This window comes from Zerene cesonia, chromosome Z (assembly GCF_012273895.1).
Source record: "Zerene cesonia ecotype Mississippi chromosome Z, Zerene_cesonia_1.1, whole genome shotgun sequence".
Lineage (NCBI taxonomy): Eukaryota > Metazoa > Arthropoda > Insecta > Lepidoptera > Pieridae > Zerene > Zerene cesonia.
This window is the reverse complement of record NC_052122.1, coordinates 10,484,966-10,508,154: the sequence shown is the minus strand read 5'-3', so window position 1 is coordinate 10,508,154 and position 23,189 is coordinate 10,484,966. Positions and strand designations below refer to the sequence as shown.

The 23,189-nt window shown below is 35.9% G+C and overlaps 1 protein-coding gene across 6 annotated transcripts in view; it reads right to left on the bottom strand.

Annotated features, from left to right (window-relative positions):
- Nucleotides 1-1,087: 1,087 nt before the first annotated feature.
- Nucleotides 1,088-23,189, bottom strand: part of LOC119835625 — a 48,533-nt gene continuing 26,431 nt past the window's right edge. For 3 of the 6 annotated variants that reach the window (XM_038360560.1, XM_038360562.1, XM_038360561.1), the window contains exons 9-26: nt 21,354-21,536; nt 19,638-20,448; nt 17,109-17,474; nt 15,672-16,808; nt 14,721-14,882; nt 14,112-14,504; nt 11,972-12,095; nt 11,474-11,537; nt 11,306-11,389; nt 10,891-11,067; nt 10,491-10,721; nt 9,726-10,304; nt 9,271-9,362; nt 8,780-8,899; nt 8,353-8,431; nt 7,984-8,179; nt 3,119-3,281; nt 1,088-2,836 (exon numbers count right to left, since the gene is read on the bottom strand). In XM_038360560.1, coding sequence (XP_038216488.1) covers nt 2,773-2,836; nt 3,119-3,281; nt 7,984-8,179; nt 8,353-8,431; nt 8,780-8,899; nt 9,271-9,362; nt 9,726-10,304; nt 10,491-10,721; nt 10,891-11,067; nt 11,306-11,389; nt 11,474-11,537; nt 11,972-12,095; nt 14,112-14,504; nt 14,721-14,882; nt 15,672-16,808; nt 17,109-17,474; nt 19,638-20,448; nt 21,354-21,536 — 5,025 coding nt within the window. In that variant the 3' untranslated portion in view covers nt 1,088-2,772. The remainder of the gene's footprint in view (nt 2,837-3,118; nt 3,282-7,983; nt 8,180-8,352; nt 8,432-8,779; nt 8,900-9,270; nt 9,363-9,725; nt 10,305-10,490; nt 10,722-10,890; nt 11,068-11,305; nt 11,390-11,473; nt 11,538-11,971; nt 12,096-14,111; nt 14,505-14,720; nt 14,883-15,671; nt 16,809-17,108; nt 17,475-19,637; nt 20,449-21,353; nt 21,537-23,189) is intronic. The other 3 variants (XM_038360563.1, XM_038360565.1, XM_038360564.1) reach the window with 3 other exon arrangements.

Sequence of the window (23,189 nt, the reverse complement as noted above, 5' to 3'; positions counted from 1 at the left end):
GGGGCGATAAATCGATCTAGCTAGGAATTTTTTTTTAGAAAATGTCATATTCGTGTTTTTTTTTTCCTGACATCTATTAGTGAATAATAATATATACTATTTTGCTTAGTAGAGAGCTGGACAACTGAAATAACACATAGGCACTTTTTATACCGATATTCCTACGGGATACGGACTTACGAGGTTTCAACCGCGGGTCACAGCTAGTGTTTATTAGAATTGGCAACCTTACCAAACTTGGATAAGAGAAAATTTAATCACTTAAAAGTTAGTAAATAAATACTTTCTCTGCAATAGTTTAACTTAAGATTGGTTATATTATAAACCAGCGGGTGGTTGAATCATGGTTGTTCCTACTTCAAATGAAAAAGGGTATTGTTCTGGAGATGATGCACAAAACTATCAATTTAGGAAATTTCTAATCGAGTACTTATTGGTATTTTATTTCCAATCGTAAAAATGTGCCTGAATACATGGAGATGATTTGAATTTCATTAGGCATCAACATAATAATTATAATGTTGGTCCTAATATCAATTTCTTAAAGATAATATTCAATATGGTAATTATAATTGTTCAATTATTATGCGCGCCATCTACAAATTTTCGACGAAACTGTTATAAATAATATACATCGTTTCAAAGAACTAAAAACACGAGTCCAATAAATTGTCTCAATAGCAAAGAAAGCGATTTTAGCGATATTAGCGATCCTTATCAGGATAATAAGACAAGCGCATGAAAATATTGCCACATGTTGCCACCGAATCTTGATAAGAATTTTTTTTTTTTAATAGGCGATCAGGAGGCGGGAAATTTTCTCCAATTCCATCCGCGTCCTATTTTCAAACTGTAGCAACGCCTAGCCTCTCGGCCTCACGCGATCGTGCCTCATTAATCGAATTTCTTAAGCTTAAATTTAAATATATCCGTTTATAGTGGATCATTCCAACATACAGGTGAAGCTACTAAAGATTTTCTGAATGTCATGTGTAAATTAAAATATTGATACTTACAGAAAATTTTAAGGATAAATTGGGAAAAATAAACATACAGAGCATTTTTATTTTTTATTTTTCACTACTTCACATTTATTTTCAATAATATTCATAAAACACCCAGGTCACATAGATGCGACAAAACTCTTACATTATATCCTTAATAATAACACTAAAATTACAATTTGATTCATTAATTTAGTAAATGGTGAAATCAAATGAATCCGTAATTTTTACACTTAAAATTTCATGCATTTAAAAAAATTAAATAAATAATTTTGAAATTATGGTAATTTTATAAACCGAGCAGATACAACAAAAACATATGTCCCGCCAAAACTGTTGCGTAGCTCCATCGATGTCGCCTTGCTCTCGTATATTTCCATTCCGCAAATTAATTACTACGAAATAAATTGCAAGCGAATGGAATGCAAATCAAATTAACTTAACTTAAATTTAAACAACCCATTTAAGTATGCACATAACGTTAACTTAATTGATAATACAATAATTGGCGGCAATTTAGAATAGATCACTAAAATAACCTCATATTGACTCTAAAATGACCAACATAATTTACATAGTCTCTTGTGCCTCAAAAACGAACTAAAATTAGTTAAAAACAATAAATATTTAGCCCTTTAAAGGTAGGTAGGTAACCTATACAACCGACACCAGAATCCTAGAACACCTAATACTTGACATGCACCTCTGTACAACCCCAACTATACAGATAATATTAAAAGAACCATTTTCGAAGTAAATTTAAAACCATATAAGGAAACTTAAGCCCAACGCTGAAAGTCTTAAGCTTTACAATTGTGTAACATTAGATTTAAGTAGCATTAACATTAATAATGTATTGGTGATTAAATATGTTTTAAATTATCGTTTATCTATAATGTAACTCTAATTGGGATTACATTTAAATAGGCTTGAATAATTTTTAAATTACGTTCAACGAGTACTTCAATATACATATAAACATTATATCATATTCACTTTGCAGTTGGAAAATCAATATGAAATAATTTCGAGGCCCACGCTTTCCATTCAACGTGATTGTTTTACAGAAATCATTATAGACATTAGCATATTCTATACCACAACCTCGGATTAGACAAGGAAAAAATGGGCCCCCAATTTTATGCTACTTTTTATGCTAAGTTTATTAAACGTTACTCAACTTTGAGTGGCCGTTAAGTGATAGTCTTAACGAGCTGGTGTCAAAATTAAGTATCATTTTAGGTAGAGCGGCAGACGTGCGGGGGGCAGCAAAATCCATGTAGCAACATACAAGATGTTTCTATCCACTAGGTATATAGAAACAGCGTGTATTGAGTAATTATTAAATTGACATGTAGTTTTATTACTGGCGTATTTATTGTTATAGGTTATATAACAATATAGGTTACATAGTTCATGTATTTTATGTAAGTCCGTGTATGTAAGTCCGAGTAATGTCTTATATCCAATTTGTCATATCCGTTTGAAAGGACGTATTAAGAATATATAGAAGGTAAGATCAAAATTCCTGACATTTCTGGCTCAAAACTCTTCAAGCTAATCTCCATGTATTAGTCAGGCATTAAAAATCTAGTCCTGAATTATTTGACCTCCAGAAGCTTAGGAGTCAAAATCTTGTAAACGTAGAATCCGAGAGTCGACCAATCAGAGAATAGTGTTAAAACACAACGTCATGTCAGTTTTTCTTTAAATCTTATATACTAAGTGATAGCGAAGTGCTGCATTTCCCTCGTATTTATCATCCGGCTTAGAGACCTTCCGAAGAATCGGAGAAGTCGGGAAGCGGTGCATTCGGGTCCGTAGTGCTGGAACTGAAAATTGTTTGAATTAGTCCATTTGTACGTGATACCAACTAACTACTAAAAACCTTTTTTAGCATACGTGTTTAACGTTTTGATCTCATTCGATTTATTACTTTTGAAAATTCTCAGATTAACCACCAATAAATCACCACACTTGATGATGATATTAATTCCACGCCACTAGTTTCACAATGTCAATAAGGCTCAAAATCGCTGAGCTACTTATTCTTTTCAACTTATATTTTCATAAAAGATTTTACAGAAGGTGCTTATACATAAATGTCTACTCACCCGCGCAGGAATATCCCCACGCCGGGGAACCGCCTGGCGCTATAGTCGACGGAGTTTTCGGCCCTAGAGCGAGCTAGATCGCGGAAGTGCTCATTGAACATCGCCCGCACCCTGTCGTCTTCGGCCACGCCATCCATGCTTACGTTCACCTCTCCCATACTCTCTGCGAGTAGTGAACGTATGAGATAACGCAATAAATATCTATAGCCATAATGGACTTCTAGCCTCAGTTTTGTATGATTGACGAAGGTACGATTGAATTTCGAAGATCGATTTGCTATTCCCATTCTGACCCAATATTATAATGATTTAATTCAATAATTGCTTAAGGAAATGTGTAAAATGTATTTATTTGTAAAGAAGACTTTAAAATCATAATTATTCAAACGAAATCATTAGGTGCATAATACAATTTTAAAAATAATCTGTTGTGACCTAGACATCAAACTTGGGGACACTTTAATTATTGCCTTATTGTTCTAAAATGGTTTTGGGATATAGCTATTATTTTAATGTTTTAGACCGCCAATGCAGAGATGAGAAAATATCATAAGAAGAGGCCTTCGAAACGAATCGCTTTATTATCATACAAAATACCACCAAAATAAGTCGTACTAAAATCGATTTTAGTCGAAAATATTGTTTCGAAATACAGACGTGAAAATCGGCTGTTTTCTAAAGAAAATGGCAAAGACTTTCTTAGTCAAACACGTACGTTTTTGAGAATTTGTATACGACAATTCGTCAAAAACTGGCGGACATATCTTATGATATCTTCTACTAAATTGGCAAAAAAATCTAGGTCCATAACGACTTTCATGTCTATCGTCTAAGATCAAAGTGTGCACGATAATATAACTTGCGCAAAGATAAAATAAGTGTACCTTCGTCAAATATCCAAGCCTGGTTATCAAATTTAGAATAAATTGTTTTCGAAACTGTTTCATACAATATGACTGGGCTGATTTTTCAATTCTTAGATTAAACTTCTCCATATTATAAAAAATAAGATGATACTTTTGATCAATGGCATTTATGTTTTTGTACAAATTTGCTAGTGTGGTCCAATAAAGAATAATGCGATAATATGAAATGTCACTTAAAAAAATAACAAAAGTGAGACAGTGCTTACTAAGATAATCAACAAATTAGTCAGTCAGTTATTGAGAAATCAGCCCTAAACGTAATTTAGCTAGAAAGTCCATTTTAAAATCAACATATAGTTCGGAAAATATAAGATGAATCCTGTCACAGCTATCATCGCTTTACAACAATAGAAATTAATGACTCAAGACTATATTTTACATAAACCAATGTCATCAACAAAGTTATGGGATGAATAGAGAAATATCTTCTAGCTCAGTACATGAGCCGTGGTTATATTCATTCATGCTTTTAAAATACAAACTTTTGCAATAAATGCAAATAACTTTAAAATGTTACAGAATTCAATTCATATTTGAAGAACTATAAAGACTTTAACATTCCAAAACACTTTTAAAACACTGGGACAACATTGACATAGGTAACGTTAAACATACGAATATATTTTATCGTATATGAATATATAAATATATTTATTCCATATAATTGATCTGTCCTAGGGACAGTTTTTTCTACAATTAGAATTAATGTAATATATTGAAACTAATTACATGAAAAGCTTCTATGTATTGAATAGCATGAATATGCAAGCAAGTAGGAAAGATACTTTGTAATTACTAAAATTTTATAAGTAATTACTACCAGTACAATACATTATGTAGGCTATGTTGGATAATCAATAAAATTCGTATGTTTCCGTTTCAAGCATTGGATAAATAAAAAGGGGTGAATTTTAAATCAAACAAAATAAAGAATAAGAAGCATTTAAAGTAACATATGCCCTTAGACGAAAATAATGCGCCACCAATAGTAGTTATGTATGAAAAAATGTTATCCATATCTCTGTACTAGTTTCGAAGTTGTATTAGTCAAATAAAAGTCGACACTCGACAACGTCGATTTATTTTTTAGATTTTCCGATAACCGAAGATATGAATTGGAAAATTAAGAAATGAAGAATAGGCCAAGAAGTAAATAAACAAAACACTGATTAAAACTTGTATTCCATCTGAAATAATGTGTCTTTTTTTAGTTCCAATTCGTTAATCTGATTTTTGTTTGTGCTTTTTGTAAATATATGTTTTTACTAACACCATTTTGTTAAGAAGCTTATTGACCACATGAAAAAATACTATAAGCAAATGATAAATGGAATTTTTATTTTTTGTTATGTTTTTTCAATACCAAACTTGCAATTTAAACTTATAGCCTAAACAATAGCTAAAATTTACCCTTTTTATAATATAACATGATACATTTATTACTCAGTTGAAATGTCTTCCTTACATTATTTACATACTATATAATTATCAAACAATAGAATGTCCATAAACAGGAAAACAATGTGTAAAACTAAAAAAAAAAACTTTAGTACAAAATGAAAAAGTATTGAAAAGTCACGTGTGTTTATTTAAGTCTACTTACAAGTCATTATAATGACCTTATAATATTTCTAGAAATAATTTCGTCCAACGCGCGGAGACCGGACACCTCAAAATAGTACAGAAATACAGCCGTCACTCACCGGGGTATGTTACTCTAAGCAAGCCAATTCTTCAATCGAGCCGTATTGTTTTGGAACGTTTTTCCGAATCGAACATTTGGAACATCAACAAAACATCATTTTAGTCGTGTTAGTCGGTACACCGGAATGTATGAGGGGCGCATTTTGTCGTGTTTTGAGGCAATATGATTTTTATGTGGTCCCAATTAAAGCTCATTTTTGTGTTTATGATCAGCAATGAAAGTCGATTAGTATTGTCGTCCTAGGGATGATTGCTCAGTGTTGTAGGAAATTTACATGTCAATTGTGTTACTTACCCTTAGTATAATATACAATGCTATACACATATATATTGTAAAGATTTGTACTGAATTAGCAAATTACTAAATCCTAAAACGGCTTAAGAGCGTTTTCAGTAAACGGGCTGTGTAATTTAAATAAAGACAGGATTACGACGTGTTTGTATGCATCGACAGGACGTGTACAATGTGTGTGGTACAATGCGAATTTTAAAAAGGACTGACCCCTTTTTTGTCTTTTGGATACTGAAACCATACAGCTACTAGCTACTATGTATGTAGCCGAAAAAGAAATGAATATTGTGTACAATATTCGCTTTTAGAAATTAAAGACTATAATCATTTTACAGGCTATTCATTCATTATATTAATTAACTAGACTATTAAAAGGAAAATATAAATTTATGTTATATTTTTCTTATAAACATAACAGAGCGATTAGTCCTCTTGTTCACAGGTGCCCTTATTCACAGGGCTAACCACCTGCTACAGAGGGCAGTCGCCCTAATCCAGATTCCTATTTGTTTGTTGTCATTTCACTTTCGTAAGCATATGTTAATAAAAAAAATCATTGAAATAATTATTCTGTAGTGTATAGTGCGCGGGAGCAATAAATTGTTATGTAGCAAATTTTAATTAGAGAAAATTGATGTCATGTTTGTTGATAGTGTAATTGTTGATCGACTTTCTTTGCTATATATACACATTGGAATCTATGATGAAAGTCTATATATAGTCATAAAATTATTCTTCAGGAACAAAGGTTCACGGCACTGAAGAGACGTTATAGAAATAATTAAAAAAAGAAACGAAAGAAAATCATATAGGTAGCAAGGCGTATTGTGCAGTGAACTGCATTCCTTGAGAGGGTCTCGAATTAAATCGTATTCATGCAACTACGATTGTCAAAACGCTCCGTAAATAAAAATCTAAAAACGAATGTAGGGGAAATTTAAAAATGCTAACTAGAGTAAAGAAGATAATAATCAAAATAATAATATATATTTTATGATATGTAGATTCCTATATGCATATAGCACAAGCTTGTTTCACAAAAACATAGATACACCATAGCACCCATCATATGGAAAAATGTTTTTGATGGAAGAACATTGAAACTGTTTTGTATTTACATAATTGTTTTAAGATGCGTTTGCCAATTCCCGAAGATAGTTTCGAGGCAGAATTTTGGGATGCTTCATTTTATAAATTGCAGAAACTGTATGTTAATTCTATCGAAAGCACTTGTGTAGTGCGAAAACATACAGAAATTTTAATAAACTATGCATTACTTTTTTTTAAGGTTCAAATCACTCTCAGGTGTGAATTAATCTATGTTTTTATAAACATGTTCAGCAAAAATGGCTTTAATCGTTTTATATTACAAGAAGTACGACGCAGTCCCTTTAATAAATTAGTTGGTTAAATTTAACTGTTTCATATCACAATAAAATTTATATCTATCGTTAATAGCAGTAAATGTAGTGAAAAAGATATGTTTTACTTATAATCATGAGTAACAGATAAATTGTACTCATTTATAGTACTTGCACTGATTAAAAAAAAAGTACATTTCTCGAAATCTTACTTTAAACCAGAAATCAAAAACACCACCCCAATTTGGGGTGAACATACAAAATTACGTACTGAAATTTCCAAAAATCAAAAATTTTAGTTTCAATTGATATTTTAAGAATCGGGATAAAAATGAGCAGTTCGGTGGATCAACTTACGTTACGTTCAATTTCGTCAATCACAATCACTCAAAAACTCAAACAAACAAAACTATTTTGGAAATAAACAATCAACCCCCGCACAACAAACAGTGAATCCCCCGCGAAACGGTCGATCCAGCGAACCGAGAGACTGCGTCCGCATCGAAACGCGACAAAGGCGCCGCTACGTTCGCGCCAGGCGTCGTCCCTACCGGCGATGGCGACCGCGTCGCGTATACATACCCTGTATGAAGCCGTTCAGTGTCGTGGGGGGGCGCGATTGGCGTACGCAACGACGCTTCTTAGATGGCATACCGGACATGTACGCGTCGCTGGGCGGCTGCGCGTGCGCCTGCGCGCCGCTCTGCGCCTGCCGGTCGCGCCGGAACGTCGGCTCCCACTCCTCGCCCCAGTGCTGCCGGATGTTCGCCGGTGGCACCTTTGTGAAGCACGGATTTGTGATTAGCTATTTCACGCCGGTCTCCTGTGATGGTGTGGTACTTCCCCTGAGCGAGTTGACTCAATTCGTGCAGAAGCGTGCACGACCCCCACATAAAAAACTAAGTAAAAAAAAAATAGATAAAATCTAGTAATTATCTCTGTCTAACTCACGTAATTCTCTTCCACCGACGATTGTGAATCGGCCGATGATGACATCGGCTGATGGTCTGATTTCGATGGCTGGCATAGTCTGCAATACAAGCATCAAAAAATCTACATTTCATTTCTTTACTATCTACGGTAATCTATTCTACGTTTTTCGCAATTTACTACCACTTTTTATTCAAACGGGAGTTCTGGCAGAATAGTGTAAATAAAATACAACACGAGCTTTAATTTTATTTTATAACAGAAAATACATATTTTTTCATTTCATCATCGTCGACAATGGAGCAGACTTGTCAACTTTAAATTGGGATTAAGAAAGGATTGATAGAGAGGAATAAAGGAAAGAACTGGAAAGGATAAGGAAGGGCTCCCCCACAAAGTGAAAATACCAAAAACCACGAAGTAAACCGGATCAATGCACAACAAGTACCTGCTGCTGGTCGAGCTGTTAGAGTCATCCCCGCTGCTGGAACTGATCGATATACAGGGCACCGCGTCATTAGCGTCGCCGTTGCTCGTCGGTGGCCTGGGCGATGCGGATGGTGGAATCCTGTAATGCATGTTTGTTTATCATTTTCTTTTATAACATGATTTATATAAGAAGAACTATTTCGTTATTTGATACGTATCCGAATTTTACCCGTATGGAATTATATTTTAATAGACGTATACTTAAAAAAAAATTTCAATAATCAATGACATTTTATATTAATTAGTACTTTGCCTCGACTACACTTGGGTAAAGCGAGATAAATATGCAAAAAAAGAGGCCTATGTTACTCAGGAATAAGGAAGGTTTCTAAGGAAAGGAATTTAAAAGGATTTTTATTATAAAATTTTAAGATAAATAAAAGTACACGTAACATAGATTTTTTTTTTTTTGGTAATAATCACACATGTATGTAATTTATTTATTCTCACCTTACTCCGGACGGGAATCCTCCCGTAGGTAGCGGGATCGACAAAACGTGAGGTGGCACGTTTATAATTCTCATTGGCTCGTCGTCATCGCCCTGTATAATTAAGTTTAACTATTAATTATTTTAAGAATTCTTACGTTAGGCGATTTACACAGAGCCAGATAATAATATATATATAATAGCCAGAGATTGATTCAGAGCCAGAGTGAATCCACTAAACGCATCTACGTAAAAATCCCGCACGATAATGCAAATATGCACTCGCAAGTATGTGCGTATTAATGTGTAAGTAATGTTCTAAATGCAGCATAATGTGTGTCAGTGTGATAATTGCCTTACGCTAAATTTAACTCATATTATGGAACTATTTGAAGCATTTAATGAAATTTTCATGTAATCAAAAAAGCAAATTTACATTTACTACTTATAGTATACATAAACGAATAACATTCATACCCGTGTCAAGTCGATCTCCTCATTAACGAAGGTACGCAGACGATCGCGTATCTGTCCGAATAAATGTTCAACGAAAGGCTCGTTCCTGTCAATCATCCCGTTGTCCAGCCCAACGCGTGGGCTATCATCCTCGCTATCGTATATCGTTTCATGTGGTCTACGCCTTCCGGCGTGACTCTCAGTTGGTATGCGAGATCTCGCTTCAGCGGCGCTATCGTTTCTCTGCCGGCTTGGTTCCCCACTCGCCTGCGCACTTGTCTGCGCACTGGTCTGTGTATTTGTCTGCGCCTTTCTCTGCGCCTGTGTACTTGTCTGTGCACTTCTCTGTTCACTCGCCTGTGTACTAGCCCGTGCGCTAGCCTGAGCACTAGCCTGTGCACTCGTCTCTCCGCTAGCTTGTGCGCGTGCTTCTTCATTCGTTTGTTCGCCTTCGGCGCCTGTGCCAGGCAGCATTCTCACAAATTGTATGTTCCGTAGACGGCAATTCTGTACGCGGTTGAGGAAGCCGAATATATTGTCCATGCTAACGCTCATTAACAAATCTCTGATTGTTTCGTCTACATCGCTGACAACGTCGATCTAAGGAAATATAAGAAAATCTAAATAATAATCCAATAATAAATTTATTAATAAGAAAGTATTAGAAATCGTATCACAGAAGCCGTGAGGATTTAACGACGAGACATTTCGTTTACAAAAGAAATATATATCAATATATAGTCTGCAATTGAAAAAACAATGTTTATATATGTTTTCTGTACTTACAATAAAAGATCTGTAAATAGTCCTAAGACCTTCCGTGCCTTCAAGGCAGCAGTACGACATGTAGCCGCACAGTTCCAGGAACATCCTAGGGAAGATCAAGCGGAACCGGTCGAAGAATATCTCCGGGCTGTGTATAGTCACGCAGTACATGACTTGACTTATGAAGCGCGACAGGACGCCGCGCATTGTCTCAATTATGTCCACGTTCTGGCGCATTGGCGTTATTTCGGGCTGAAAATTACATATTAGCATGATTATTAAACCTTCTACGAATGCGTTTATATCCAAAAATTTCTTAAAACTTAGTCTAAGGTTTAAATTTTTAAATTGTCATCAATGAACACTTTTACTCTATACTCTGTACGCAGTCATGAAACGAAAAAAGGACCAAACAACTCACCACGCGCCGGAGGAAAGCCGCGTTTCTCTGGAATATTCCATCAATGAGCTCATCGCCGTCCGCCGGGTTGAAATCGCGCCCCAGCACCTGGTGCGCGTATTCGGACAGCGGCTGCCGCAGCGGCACCAGCTCGTGGGGCGCTAGGAACCGCCCCGTGGTGAACGAGCTGGACTCGCGCTGTCAATACATCATAACATATAACGCACTCCATTCATTATTAATCGCTCAAAAGTGAACAAGGAATTAACGCTCACACTATTAATGTAACCCCCCCAAAACTAACTACGCCTAAAAATATTTAAGATCAGTGGAACAGGCTAGGCTAAATTAGCTTGTGTTTCGTTGTTTTTTACTACACTTCTACAATATGCGTTTTTTTTGTGTAAGTTCCAACAGAAATAATTTCAGCACTCACCAACAGTATCGTCAGAGCAATTAGGAGACGATTGGGCGACAACGGATTCCTTGTATAGTGATTATAGAGCATTTCCACGTTGTTCTGTGATAAACATAATACATGTTAGAAAAAAAATAACGTATATATTCAATTTGATGAAATTATAGCAAAGAAACGCTAGATTACCTGAATTTGTCCCATAGTACATTCGGGGCGGTAGACTAGGCCCGGCTCATGGCTTCTAGTATGGCTAAGGACAGAAGAAAGTTAAAACATTATTTATATGGAAAAGCTAATAATTAAGCTACAATTGTCGGTGACTTGAATGTTTTAATAATCTTAGACCAGCTCTTCTTCCATATATTGTATAACATTAATTTTCCCTTAATATCTAAGGATGGAGGATCGAACATTTTGGTAATTACAAAAAAAGGAAATAAGATAATGAACAAACATGTACCGATTGGGATGAAATTTGGTACAGAAATTTAAAGACCCGAGAAATATCATAGGACTTGCATATAGGAGTTTTTATCCAGGAGATCCCATAGGAGCGGGGAAAACGAGTCCTTAAAGCTAGTCTGATAATTTGTTTAAATTTATCAAGAGCTTTGTACCAGTAACGAATACTGATCAATCTATAACTGTGTTCCGTCAAAAGTTATCATGTGTTTAAGAACTCACTGGCTCAGCCGGGCAGCTTCTCTTCCCATAAAGCTGGTACATTGTAGGAAGCGGTCATATATGACATTCTCCAATGGCACTGTGTAGTGGCGGGCATAGGAATTGTGTAGGCGGCGGAACATATCTGTACCAAAAAAAGTTTTTTAATTACCATACTGAAAACACCAAGGGGATAAAAAAGCGGGTTTAATTTTAAATGTATTAATAGCAGGCAATTACCATTTTCTAGTTTGAATTTAGAAGTGATTATATTATCTCATTTCTTTCAGCATTGCTAATTTTTTTTATTAATCATTACCTTAAACATTTGACTTGCGAGAATTAAAAAACAAATATTTCTTTTTACAAATAAACATTCCAGTCATCGTAGGAGTTACCTTGAAAGTAGGTAGTTTTACCTGGAAAGCTTTCTGGGAGTTTTGAAAATGGATTTCTTTTAATGTGCTCGTATATTTGTTTCTCGCTCCACCATATTGAAAAAATTACGTCGTAAAGCAATTTTTTGGCGATATCTCATTTCCGGTTCTCTTTAAGAAGAAAATATTTATGTACAAAATGAAACAAGAGAATTTGTCGTACATTTTATACATGGTTCAGTTTTTTTTTTTATAAATACAATAATTTCGAAGTACAAGCGCGGCGAAATGTTACTTGACACGTGGTTATGCCGAATCGATGTATAGCATTTTTTTCTAAAGTTATTTTTATGTAGGTGCAAATAGTTTTCGTAAAAAACTGCTTTTCACCATCCGCCAATATAAAAATCTATAAAAACATTTTCATTACACCCGTAACACAGTTCAGCCTTTTTTTATCTTTAAATAACTGGATATTTATTTAAGAATATTCAATAAAGGAAAGTAAATAATTGAATTGAAATAAATGAAACAATATATTACTAGGATTATGGAAAAAACAAATAAAACATGCAATTGAATAGCAATTTAAAATTTGTTACCTTGTTGGGTTATAAGATGCACATTACAATGTTAAATTAATATTTTCTCGGATGGCTATAGAATGATGGAAAAGTTGGAAATGTTTTGCTATATATGGGAGTAGACACTAGACGAAAGGCTAAAATGAGGAGCCTACGTTAACGAAGCCTCTGCTAAATTCAGTTCAGCTGCTAATGTAGTTCGTGAAATTTAACAACCAATAGATATCGATAGGACTCGTTTTGTATATTTTAGCTACTTCCTTGGCAAGTTCTATGGTATTCTATGGAAGCAGATATTGAAGCTCTATTTATATTACAAAAAGGGCCCTAATTCTAGGTCGGAACTCACTAAGAAATCTCATTAAAAACATTGCTATCCTTACTGTACCGTATTTATTAGTATATATTCATAACATTTTACATGTACAAAATAATATCGACTATTTTATAGCATTCTTGTAAAAATATTGTTGCCAAGATATACGCGCAAACAATTGAATCCTCAAAGTATTAAACAATATATTAGATATAAGATGAAAAACTAACCAATCAAAAGCATTAACATATATAGGGAATATAAACATACAAGCTAAAGAACTGTCAGTAAACTATGGTTCTTAAACGACGATATTCCATGGATTACAATCTTACTTGTTGATATAGACAGGAATGTAATTATAAAAGTGTATAACTTGGCCCATAAATTATTTTTTTAATTGAGAAAGCCGGATATTAAGACTTTAAGTTAAATAGTATTTGTTCGTACTGTAGTAGACAGACACACTTTAATAGAGTTCATCCAAGCCTCATTGTCCTATCGTTCGGCATATTAGAGTAAATATATCCACATTCCAAAATTATAATTATTCATATTTTGATATTAATATTTTTTGTGTATTCAAAACTACCAAACTATTAGCTGATAAAGCCCAAACGCAAACAGAAATAAAGGCAATCAGAATATATCCTGAAGTTGTGAAACCTATTTAGTTTAACACCTATTAGTCTAACATGGAAAATTTTAGACTAAGGTGATGAGACTTCTCTAATAAACTAATAATGAATAGATCTAAATGAGAATCTGACGCTATCTATATGGAAATTTAAATGTAACTATTCCTTTTACTACTATTGTAAGAGAAAGGAATTGTTCTCGATAATAGGAACATCGAACGCGAAGCAACTACAACATATACATACTGTGATTGGCACGGGTCGCAAACCGCTGCCTATGCACACGCGATGACCAATGAGACTGTCTTTGAGCTTGATCTTGCTGATTGCCAGTTTCATTCTGATTCTGATTCTGATTTTGGGTCGGATTTTCACTTGGATTCTGGCTCTGATTTTCACTTTGATTCTGATTCTCATTTTCATTCTGATTCTGGTTCCGGTTTGGTTGATCCTCTGTCTGATCATTCGTGGGATTTGCAGAGGTGGAACCGGAATTTTGGCCCATGTTGGGTACGTACACGTGCATAACATGAGCGTCAGATGTAACGCCCGGTACAAGACCTTGGCGTATAATCGAGCCCATCACCTGTTGTATAACCTCAGCGCTCGATTGCGCTCCGTTCATATGGGCAACGTATACTGCAAATATTTGTTACATTGAGCTCCAAACGAAAAAGATGTGAATTAACGGATAGTGTAGTTAAATCCCACGTTAAATCCCACAAAAACGGGAACTATGCGGGTAAAACATAATTTTAATTGAATTTGCAGGCGAAACCGCATGCGGAAAGCTAAACTCTGATAAAAATCAAGTTTGAATTTTGGAAGCTTGTTATCTAGCCAAAGAAAACTTACTATTGCCATCGTCTAAAATCTGGTCTGCAGTTAGATTTCTCCGCGGCATGGTGCCTCCAGATATATTTGTTCCACCAGTAGCGCCACCCGAGGCATCATCCATGTTTACAACGACCTCAAAGCCGCCGATCTCACCTGCTCCTAAACCGTTAAACTGGAAATCTAAAACAAAATTTCAGCATAATTGAACCAACATCTCCTAACCTCACTACCAATATTGTCTCACAAAAAGTCATTTACAATATACTAAGACGCTTTCTAGAAGGATCATGCATTGTGCGGGGTAAAAAAACGTACATAAACTATAGGTCTTTAAATAACATTCCATTATAGATGTGTGAACGAATAGAGGAAAAGAAGCTGAAATAATATATTTGTATTTTGTATATACATCATAATATTTCTTTATAAAATATATTTTTTAACACTTTCATATAATACACCAAACATCAACCTCCAAAACATTATGATAATAATTTTCATAATATACAATTAAATAACATTATATATCACTATATTAATAATGTATGAAGCAACACACGATCAAATATGTCCAATCATGAATAATTTGGAAAGATTTTGCCTGTCTTAAACGAAACTTAGCCGTGTACATGCCACATGAAAATGTATTAAAGGAATTCTTACAAATACAAAAATGACACAGTAGTAAGCAGTGGTGGCTCAGCGGTTCAAGGCCCCAACTATGACCTGAGAGGTCGTGAATCATCTTTGTCGTGCACAACAACTACGACAACAATAACTACAAGAGTAACTACAACAACAATACATCGACTGATACTGTCTCAATTATGATGTGGAAACTCTGCGCGCCAATTTGGTAGAATTTTATGGTATTGGGACCATGCTCTTGCAAAATAAACGAAATTTCGATAAAGCTCGAAAAAATAAGGCTCAATATTTGCTTCACTGTATGTAAATGCTAGCCCTTACCCGGCATCTGTAGTCGCCGGCGAAGTGTGGTAAGGTGAGCAATCCGTGCGGAATTTCTGCGTACTTCACGCCGCTTGGGCCGTTTATTTTTTGCTCTCTGAACCTTTCTAGCATTTGCATTAGCATCGCGACAAGAGTGGGGTCGATTTTGGCGGTCAATGTTTGATTCGCGCTCTTGTTGAGAACAATCGACTTTTTCTTGACGCTGTTTAGACTGGCTTTGATTGCTTGGGCCGGGTTTGTCGGTCGGATTGGCCTGACTGCACTGATTTCGCTGGCGAGTCTGATTACTTTGATTATTCTGATTTGAAGAATGACTATGGTGGGACTGATTATTCCCAGTAGATTGGTTGCTGTTTTTTGCACGATTGTTTTGTTGGGTCTGGTTATTGCGTGAGGTCTGATTGTTCGTACCTGGCGCATTGCTTGAAGGGGCCTGATCGTTCTGATTAGACTGGCTCCACTCCATTGGATCTTCCTTAGTAGTTTTACAATTTGAGTGTTCGGCTTTATTATTCTTTTTATTAGAATGACAATGTGTCTGACTGGTCTGTTCAATCGAAGTGGCGGAATCGGCCTCATCGATTTGATCGCATTGATTAGTCCGAGTCGTTTGACCATGATCGATTTTCTGGCCGTTCTGATCCATTTCAATGTTCTGATCTTTTTGACTGTTCTGGCCTTTCTGATCAGTCTGATCATTCGTGTCTTTATTAATATTACGATTTTTCTGATCGTTCTGTCGTTTAGTCTGGCTGTTACAGCCTTTTTTATCGGGCTGCTCCTTCTTATCAGTTTGACTCTCATCATGGTTTCGGTTGGAGTGATCGTTCGCACTATTCTGATTGTTCTGATCAGCAGTATCTGGTTGGTCATTCTGAACTGTCTGATCAGTCTGATGACTATCATCTGGCGGAATATTGCTACTAACATTATCAGTCTGATTATTCTGATCAGAGTTCCTGTTGGAATCATTAGATTCCTCCTTTTGTAGTATAACTATGGCCTCTACGGGCTTGCCTTCTTGTGTTTGTGCATGTAGATATTTCAGCACATAGTAAAATTTAAAATGTGGGTCTGATGTGTCATCTCCAGCCAGGGTAGTGACATTAGTGGCAACATTATTAGTTTGGGGTTCTACAAAAAAAGTTTAAGGTACCTTGATTGAGTTAATACGAAACAGATATGTAATTTTATTGCTTTTATGTGAACTACTTTTATAGTTAATTTCAAATTATATAAATTTAAGTACATATTGAAAATTTAACAGTTTCGGAAAAATCTTTAAAAAAATCAGAAACGAAATAAATCAATCTACAAAACTTCACAGCACATCAACGTGTTTTGAGAAAATTGAATTTATGTAGACTCAAAAATATCAAAAATTTCACAGGAAGCATGTCTTGATAATCGCTGAATGATATTGCCATTCCTTACCCGACATTTCTACTGGGTTGTTAACGCTTTCTTCGTTGGAAGTACTTTGAACTGCTACTTCCCTTTGTTGAACCTGTGACTGTCCCTTTGTCTTTTTATCGTTAACTTTCTTATGTTTACCTTCTTTTTTTTGCGACTTATTGCTCATCGAATGTTGGTCGCTACGTTTTGTATTACCACGGTGAGTTCCGGTTGCATTACGTATGTTGTGTTTCATGGGACCGACTTGAGGTGAATTCTCTAGAGTTTTATTGATTTCACGCAAAACAGTGTAAAAGGATACGTGTTCATCCTTCAATGTGCCTGACCTAAGTTCGACGATATCGTCATCATCATCGTCATCGTCATCTAAATCTGATAGAGGCTCTATAAAAAAAAAGTTCTATTAATTTTTCTTTAACTTATGCGCAACTTGCAAAAAGTTATTAAGTTCCATATTCAAAATCTTCTTCTGAGTTGCGGCAAGTTTCACCACATAATTAGTATGGTATTTCGCGTAATCAATATATTGAGTAGGACCATCTTTGATATATCCCAACCGCAACTCAGTTTGCACTCATAGCAGATAAAATCAAATGCAATGTAAAAACGATAAATGTAAGAAATTTGTAACGCTCATAATATTATATAAGTTGGCCATTTACGTTTTGTTAAATTCTACGTTATTTGAACAGTTTAAAAAATATATACCGACACCGATGCTATATTCTGAGTATTTGTTTAATCTTTTTTTGGCAACCATTAGAAGAACCCTCTTTAATCACGAGTAGGTAATAAATTTTACTTCTCTTTAGGTATAAAATTCTGAGCAGTGATTAATTCTTAAGATAATTTAGGAATAAACATATTACTGTCGAAAAATGTAAGGGAGTAATTTCTAACATAACGTGAAAATTCATCCATTCATGGATGGTATTTCTAAAGCTACCTTACAAAAAGACAGTATAGTGATGTGTGGAGACATGGAGAAGACTGAGAGATACTCCAGCACCTACCATCTCGATTGCTAGGCAATACGTTTCTTTGATATCGTTGCAGATCAATGTACTTTGCAAGAAAGGGGTCGGGATTATTGTGTAATGGCGGCAGTTTGTTTACCAATCAAATTGATCCATTAAAATTTGGAAGCTCGCATTTTTCTTGTAAGGCATGGAAAGCGATCGCAAAGAGCACCAGTACACGGCATTACAATATAGTGTCCATATTTACAAGGTAAGATAATTTTATAAATCAAATTTACGTTGCAGGGGGGGTTGAATATCAATCATGTGTCACTCAAGGCAAATAAGGTATCATATGAAAGGGTTTTAGCATTATATTGCAAACGTATACTTTATTAGTGAATATTAATCAAACTATAAATGAAATGAAAATTAATACTGACACATGGATTATTTATGTGGATGGACAAACAGGTGTGAGATCGTGTGAGGGTTAATTTTCGTATCGAATTTACTAAACCTTAGTGGTATGCAACCGAATGAAAGGAATATGTTAAGGAATCATCATGCTGTAACATGGGTGATTAATAATTCCTACGGTTACGGTTGCGGAGATTTCTCAAAATGCTTTAGTGTGAGATCAATTTTATAATACGCTGTTACTGAACATTTGATTTTAAGCATTGCGGAAGCTATAAATATATTTTATAATGAATTGTTTCTGCAGTCGATAATTCATTATTTAACCAAAGGAGATGTTTATCACTATGTAAGCTTTAAAAAAAAGTAGAATTCAAAGCTTTACACGTTAACACTAAGAAATACCGAAGTGCCTGGACGCATGAATATGTGATGTTATTTGGTGTCGTGTTGCAATAAACTGGATATTATAGACTTACCTTCAAGCTATGATAACCTATAAAATAACATTATAAGTAAAACTGTATCTATATGCAAGCCCAAGCTCGTTTATGAAACATCTCCTTCAGCCTTGTGAACAACTCTTTTCGCTCGAATGTATGCAATTTTTTATGTACATGATGATCGTAGCCTCTCTTAGACGCAATACACCTCATTAGATGTTTATATATAGATACGTATTTAAACTGCTTTAAATTCGCAAAAAAATTGTTTCTGGATGGAGCAACATCAATTAACACCATCAATAGGAATCGCGAATAGATTATAATGATATAAGTAAGATTTGCTATCTTGGGACTATGGTTGTTAAAATCTGTACGAGCAATGACCATGAATATTAAGTATTGCAGTGCGGACTTTCAGCTTAAGTACATATCCTTTATGAGAAGCTTAAAATAAATACAGGATTCTTCACCATATTAAAAAAAAATAGCTTATTGGTTTTTGAGAGGCGTACTGTCACTAAACATTTTATATTCGATGACTATATGTCGTTTATATCCACCATCGGGAAGCTACAAAAATTTAAGTTAGGCAAAAAACAAAATCCTATCTTCTATCCTAAAAAAAAACAAAACACATCACAAATCCGATAACAGAATGTTTTTAAAGGAAATGTATGAGGCACATTCGTGACTATATATTTTACACAAAATTGCCACCTTACCCTGCCTCACGTGATTCAACACTTCGCGGAAATGATCTAGCATCATGAGGCCGATTCGGTTCCTGTCGGATTCGTCGCCTTGGCTGTCCCGGTTCGCTTGATTCGGCTGACTCCCTTGATTTCCCGGGGCCTGTTGGTTGCCATCATTGCCCTCGTTACCTTGGTTTCCCTGCTGGTTTGCGCGCGCGTCCTGGTTTGGGTTTCGGGCCGCGTTCTGACCGCGCTGGTCCATGTTGCCCATCATCGGTTGGAGTGGGATTGGCACGCGCGTTTCGATCTGCACTTGTACCGTGATTGGGTCGTGCACTTCTATGTTTACTGTCGGCTGATTCGGGTTACGGCCCCGGTTCTGGTTCTGGTTCGCATTCGGATTCGAGTTTGTCGTTTGATTCTGATTTTTAGCGTCCTTATTGTTTGTGTTTGTCGATTGATTGGAGCCAGCGGAATGGGCTGCTGTGCGATCCACATTTGGGTCTTCATCTTTGTTTGGAGCTCCGCCCGTAGCTCGGCCGGAACCTTCTGCGGGATCTAGGTTCATGGCTTGTTCGTCTGTGTCTGTTTTTGTGTTGTCAGACGCTGTCGCGCGATTTCCACTAGTATCTTGGTTCATTTGGCCTCTGCTCCAACCTGTAGGTTGATTCAAGTTTCTGGCGTTCGAGTTTGTGGTTTGACTCGAAGATCTGGCTTGCCCTTGATTACTTGCAGCTTGGCCCGAGTTTGTGAATTGGCTATTTGACCTATGACCATGTTGGGCAGACGCTGTGCCACCCCGATGGCCGGAGCGATTTGTTGAGACCACGTTTACCTGAGCCTGAAAACAACATAACGGTCAATAGCACCGTCAACGTCCATGTTAACTCGTTGGTATCTTGTAATATATAAAAGAGTATGAGCTCTGCCCATGGCTTGCCAAACACTAGTGTAAGTAGAGTAGAAGCAAAATATTTTGACATTGTATTCAGTGATGTGCCTTCAAATATTTGATTATAATTTTTTATGGCAGATAAAATTACCCGGCCTGTCACAAGTTAGAAAGCCAAAAAATGCAAGCATAAACACGTCTACGTTCAGCGTTTTTCTTGAGTTAAACTTTAACGTATGTCTTTCAACCATTTAAACTTAGCCCCATTAACATAAGGATTTATGAAAACTACCGTGATACTTATGAATATTTAGTATGTAGTAGTCGAGCACGCTTCGGCACGAATTTCCCATTCCTTTCCTTTATTTCTCTCGTCAACGCTTTCCAATTTAAAGCCGGCAATCCATTTGTAGAGGCATAAGGTCTGCCATCGACCTAACATCTCTTCAAATGTTCATGGGCGGTGTAAGTGCTTACCATCAGGCGACGCACCAGCTCCATTATCGACTATGACATACAAACCTATTTGTACAACATCAACACAGGATATCGGCGTAAAATACCTTTTCTTCTTTCCTTACCGATTTCTTTTTTCGCCGTCCTCAATGCTTTCTTATCCCCAACGCCTTAAGGGAGGGCAAAACATTAGAACGCGCTTTTTTATTCGGCAAGTGCTCATGGGCGGTGGTGACCGTTCACCATCGGGCGAATCATCAGCCCGGATGAAAAAAAAAAAGATGAAAGAAGAAAGAAAGAAAGAAAGAAGAAAGAAAGAAGGAAGAAAGAAGGAAGGAAGAAAGAAAGAAGAAAGAAAGAAAGGAAAGTTTCCCACTGAAATATAAAAACAAACATACCTGAATGGGTGACAGGGGCCGATTCTCGACCAGCATCTCAGACGTGAGCCGCGAAGCATTGTGCGACAGTAGCAAGTTGATATCGCTCAACAAATGGTACGCGTGGCTGAGGTGGTGGAACACTGCGCGAACGCGGTCCGACAGCCGCTGACGGCGTTGCAATGTACGCTCGCTTAGCGTGATCTAAAAAATATATTTAAAAGTTATGTCGTCACAACGTCTTCTTAATGTTCCCGCAACGATCCACGAATAATTCACAGAAAAAAAAACAAAAACGAATAGTACTGGGAGCAATAAACGATCACAAAACAATATAGTTTTTCCAACGATTAACGATTAATCTATAATGACAAAGGAGGAGAACAAAACTGAAAAATATCTATAAAACTAGTTTCCACAAAAGTGATCTAACATTATATAAAATATAATAAAGTCCACATCCACGAAAATAGCGATAACCTTTGGAAATACACAAATACAAAGGCCGCGGCAACGTTAGAGTGCAACAGGTAGCGCTAGGACGCGAGCCCAGAGCCGAATGGAGGCTGCAACGCGCACTACAATATAGATGCTCAACTAAAGCGTGTTTCGTACGTGTATTTGTGAAGGATATTACGAGTCGGTGAAAATTCTAAAATATTAACTATTCATCAATACTTGTATTAAGTTTAACATATAAACTTATAAATATATCGAGCATCAATTACAACTCAAAATGTTGAACTCAAATTGTCGTTAAAAAATTTCAATAAAAGATAAGACGAATTGCAAAAGAAGTCAAATTAAAATTAAAAAAAAAAAAACGAAAAGGACTTGGAAAAGTGTCATACTTATTATGTGAAAATGTGTACAATCAAGAACGTATACTTATAAAACGTATCCAATCTCCATGGCAACGAAGCTAACGAACCAGATATTATACGGATGCAATATCAGTGCCAATGCTTATCAAGATCAAAAATATTCTATACATTTCCGATGAGCCTCTTAGAACTATTTACTCCTTAAAAAGCCTGACTCCTTTTTTTTCTTTCAAAGCTATTGGCGCAAATGTGCACTAACTAAAGACATAATTCGTTTTCAAGCAAACATTTTAGTTCAATCTTCTAAAGATAATCTTCCAAACTATAAATTAATTAATCGTAAGTACGTGAATAAAACATAATTATTATTTTCAAGTATGAGGATTGGTTATTTGCTCTTTGACCACTCTGTAGCCGCACCGCCGTTGCACCGATCGATGGCATAGTGCACGCAACATTCATTTTACTACGCGCAGGTAATCAATAAAATCTGGGGACCTAATTCGATGTAACAGTGGGATGAGTTGGTTGCCTAGGGCTTGATGCAAGTCTATATATAGACCTGTATCATGGCGTCGACTCGAAACTATCGATTGCATCACTGCTCGGTACGGACAATTGCAATAAATTGTATATATGTAATTTTGTCTTAAAATTTTCCTCCGGTACAAAAATGGCCATCGAATAGTTATGGTTTATATATTTTGTATATGTAATAATCATAATAATAAATATATTTATTGACATAGAATAAAGTAAGTGCATCTTTTATACGACCCACTGACTACCGAGCTTGTTGGGAACTGTGTTTCGGTTATCAGTAGCTTCTTCCTAAAACGATGTTACATTACATTTTAGGTCTAATTAATGGAAAAAGGAAAACGAAATAATGTTAGTTAATTGTTGTTAGAATGGGCTTAATGTAAATGTGGGAAGGCGAGTGGGCGCGCGCGCTCCTTTGTGTGCTTATGTGCGTGCGTGTGCGTGTGTGCATGCGCGTATGCGTGTGTGCATGCGCGTGTGCGTGTGTGCA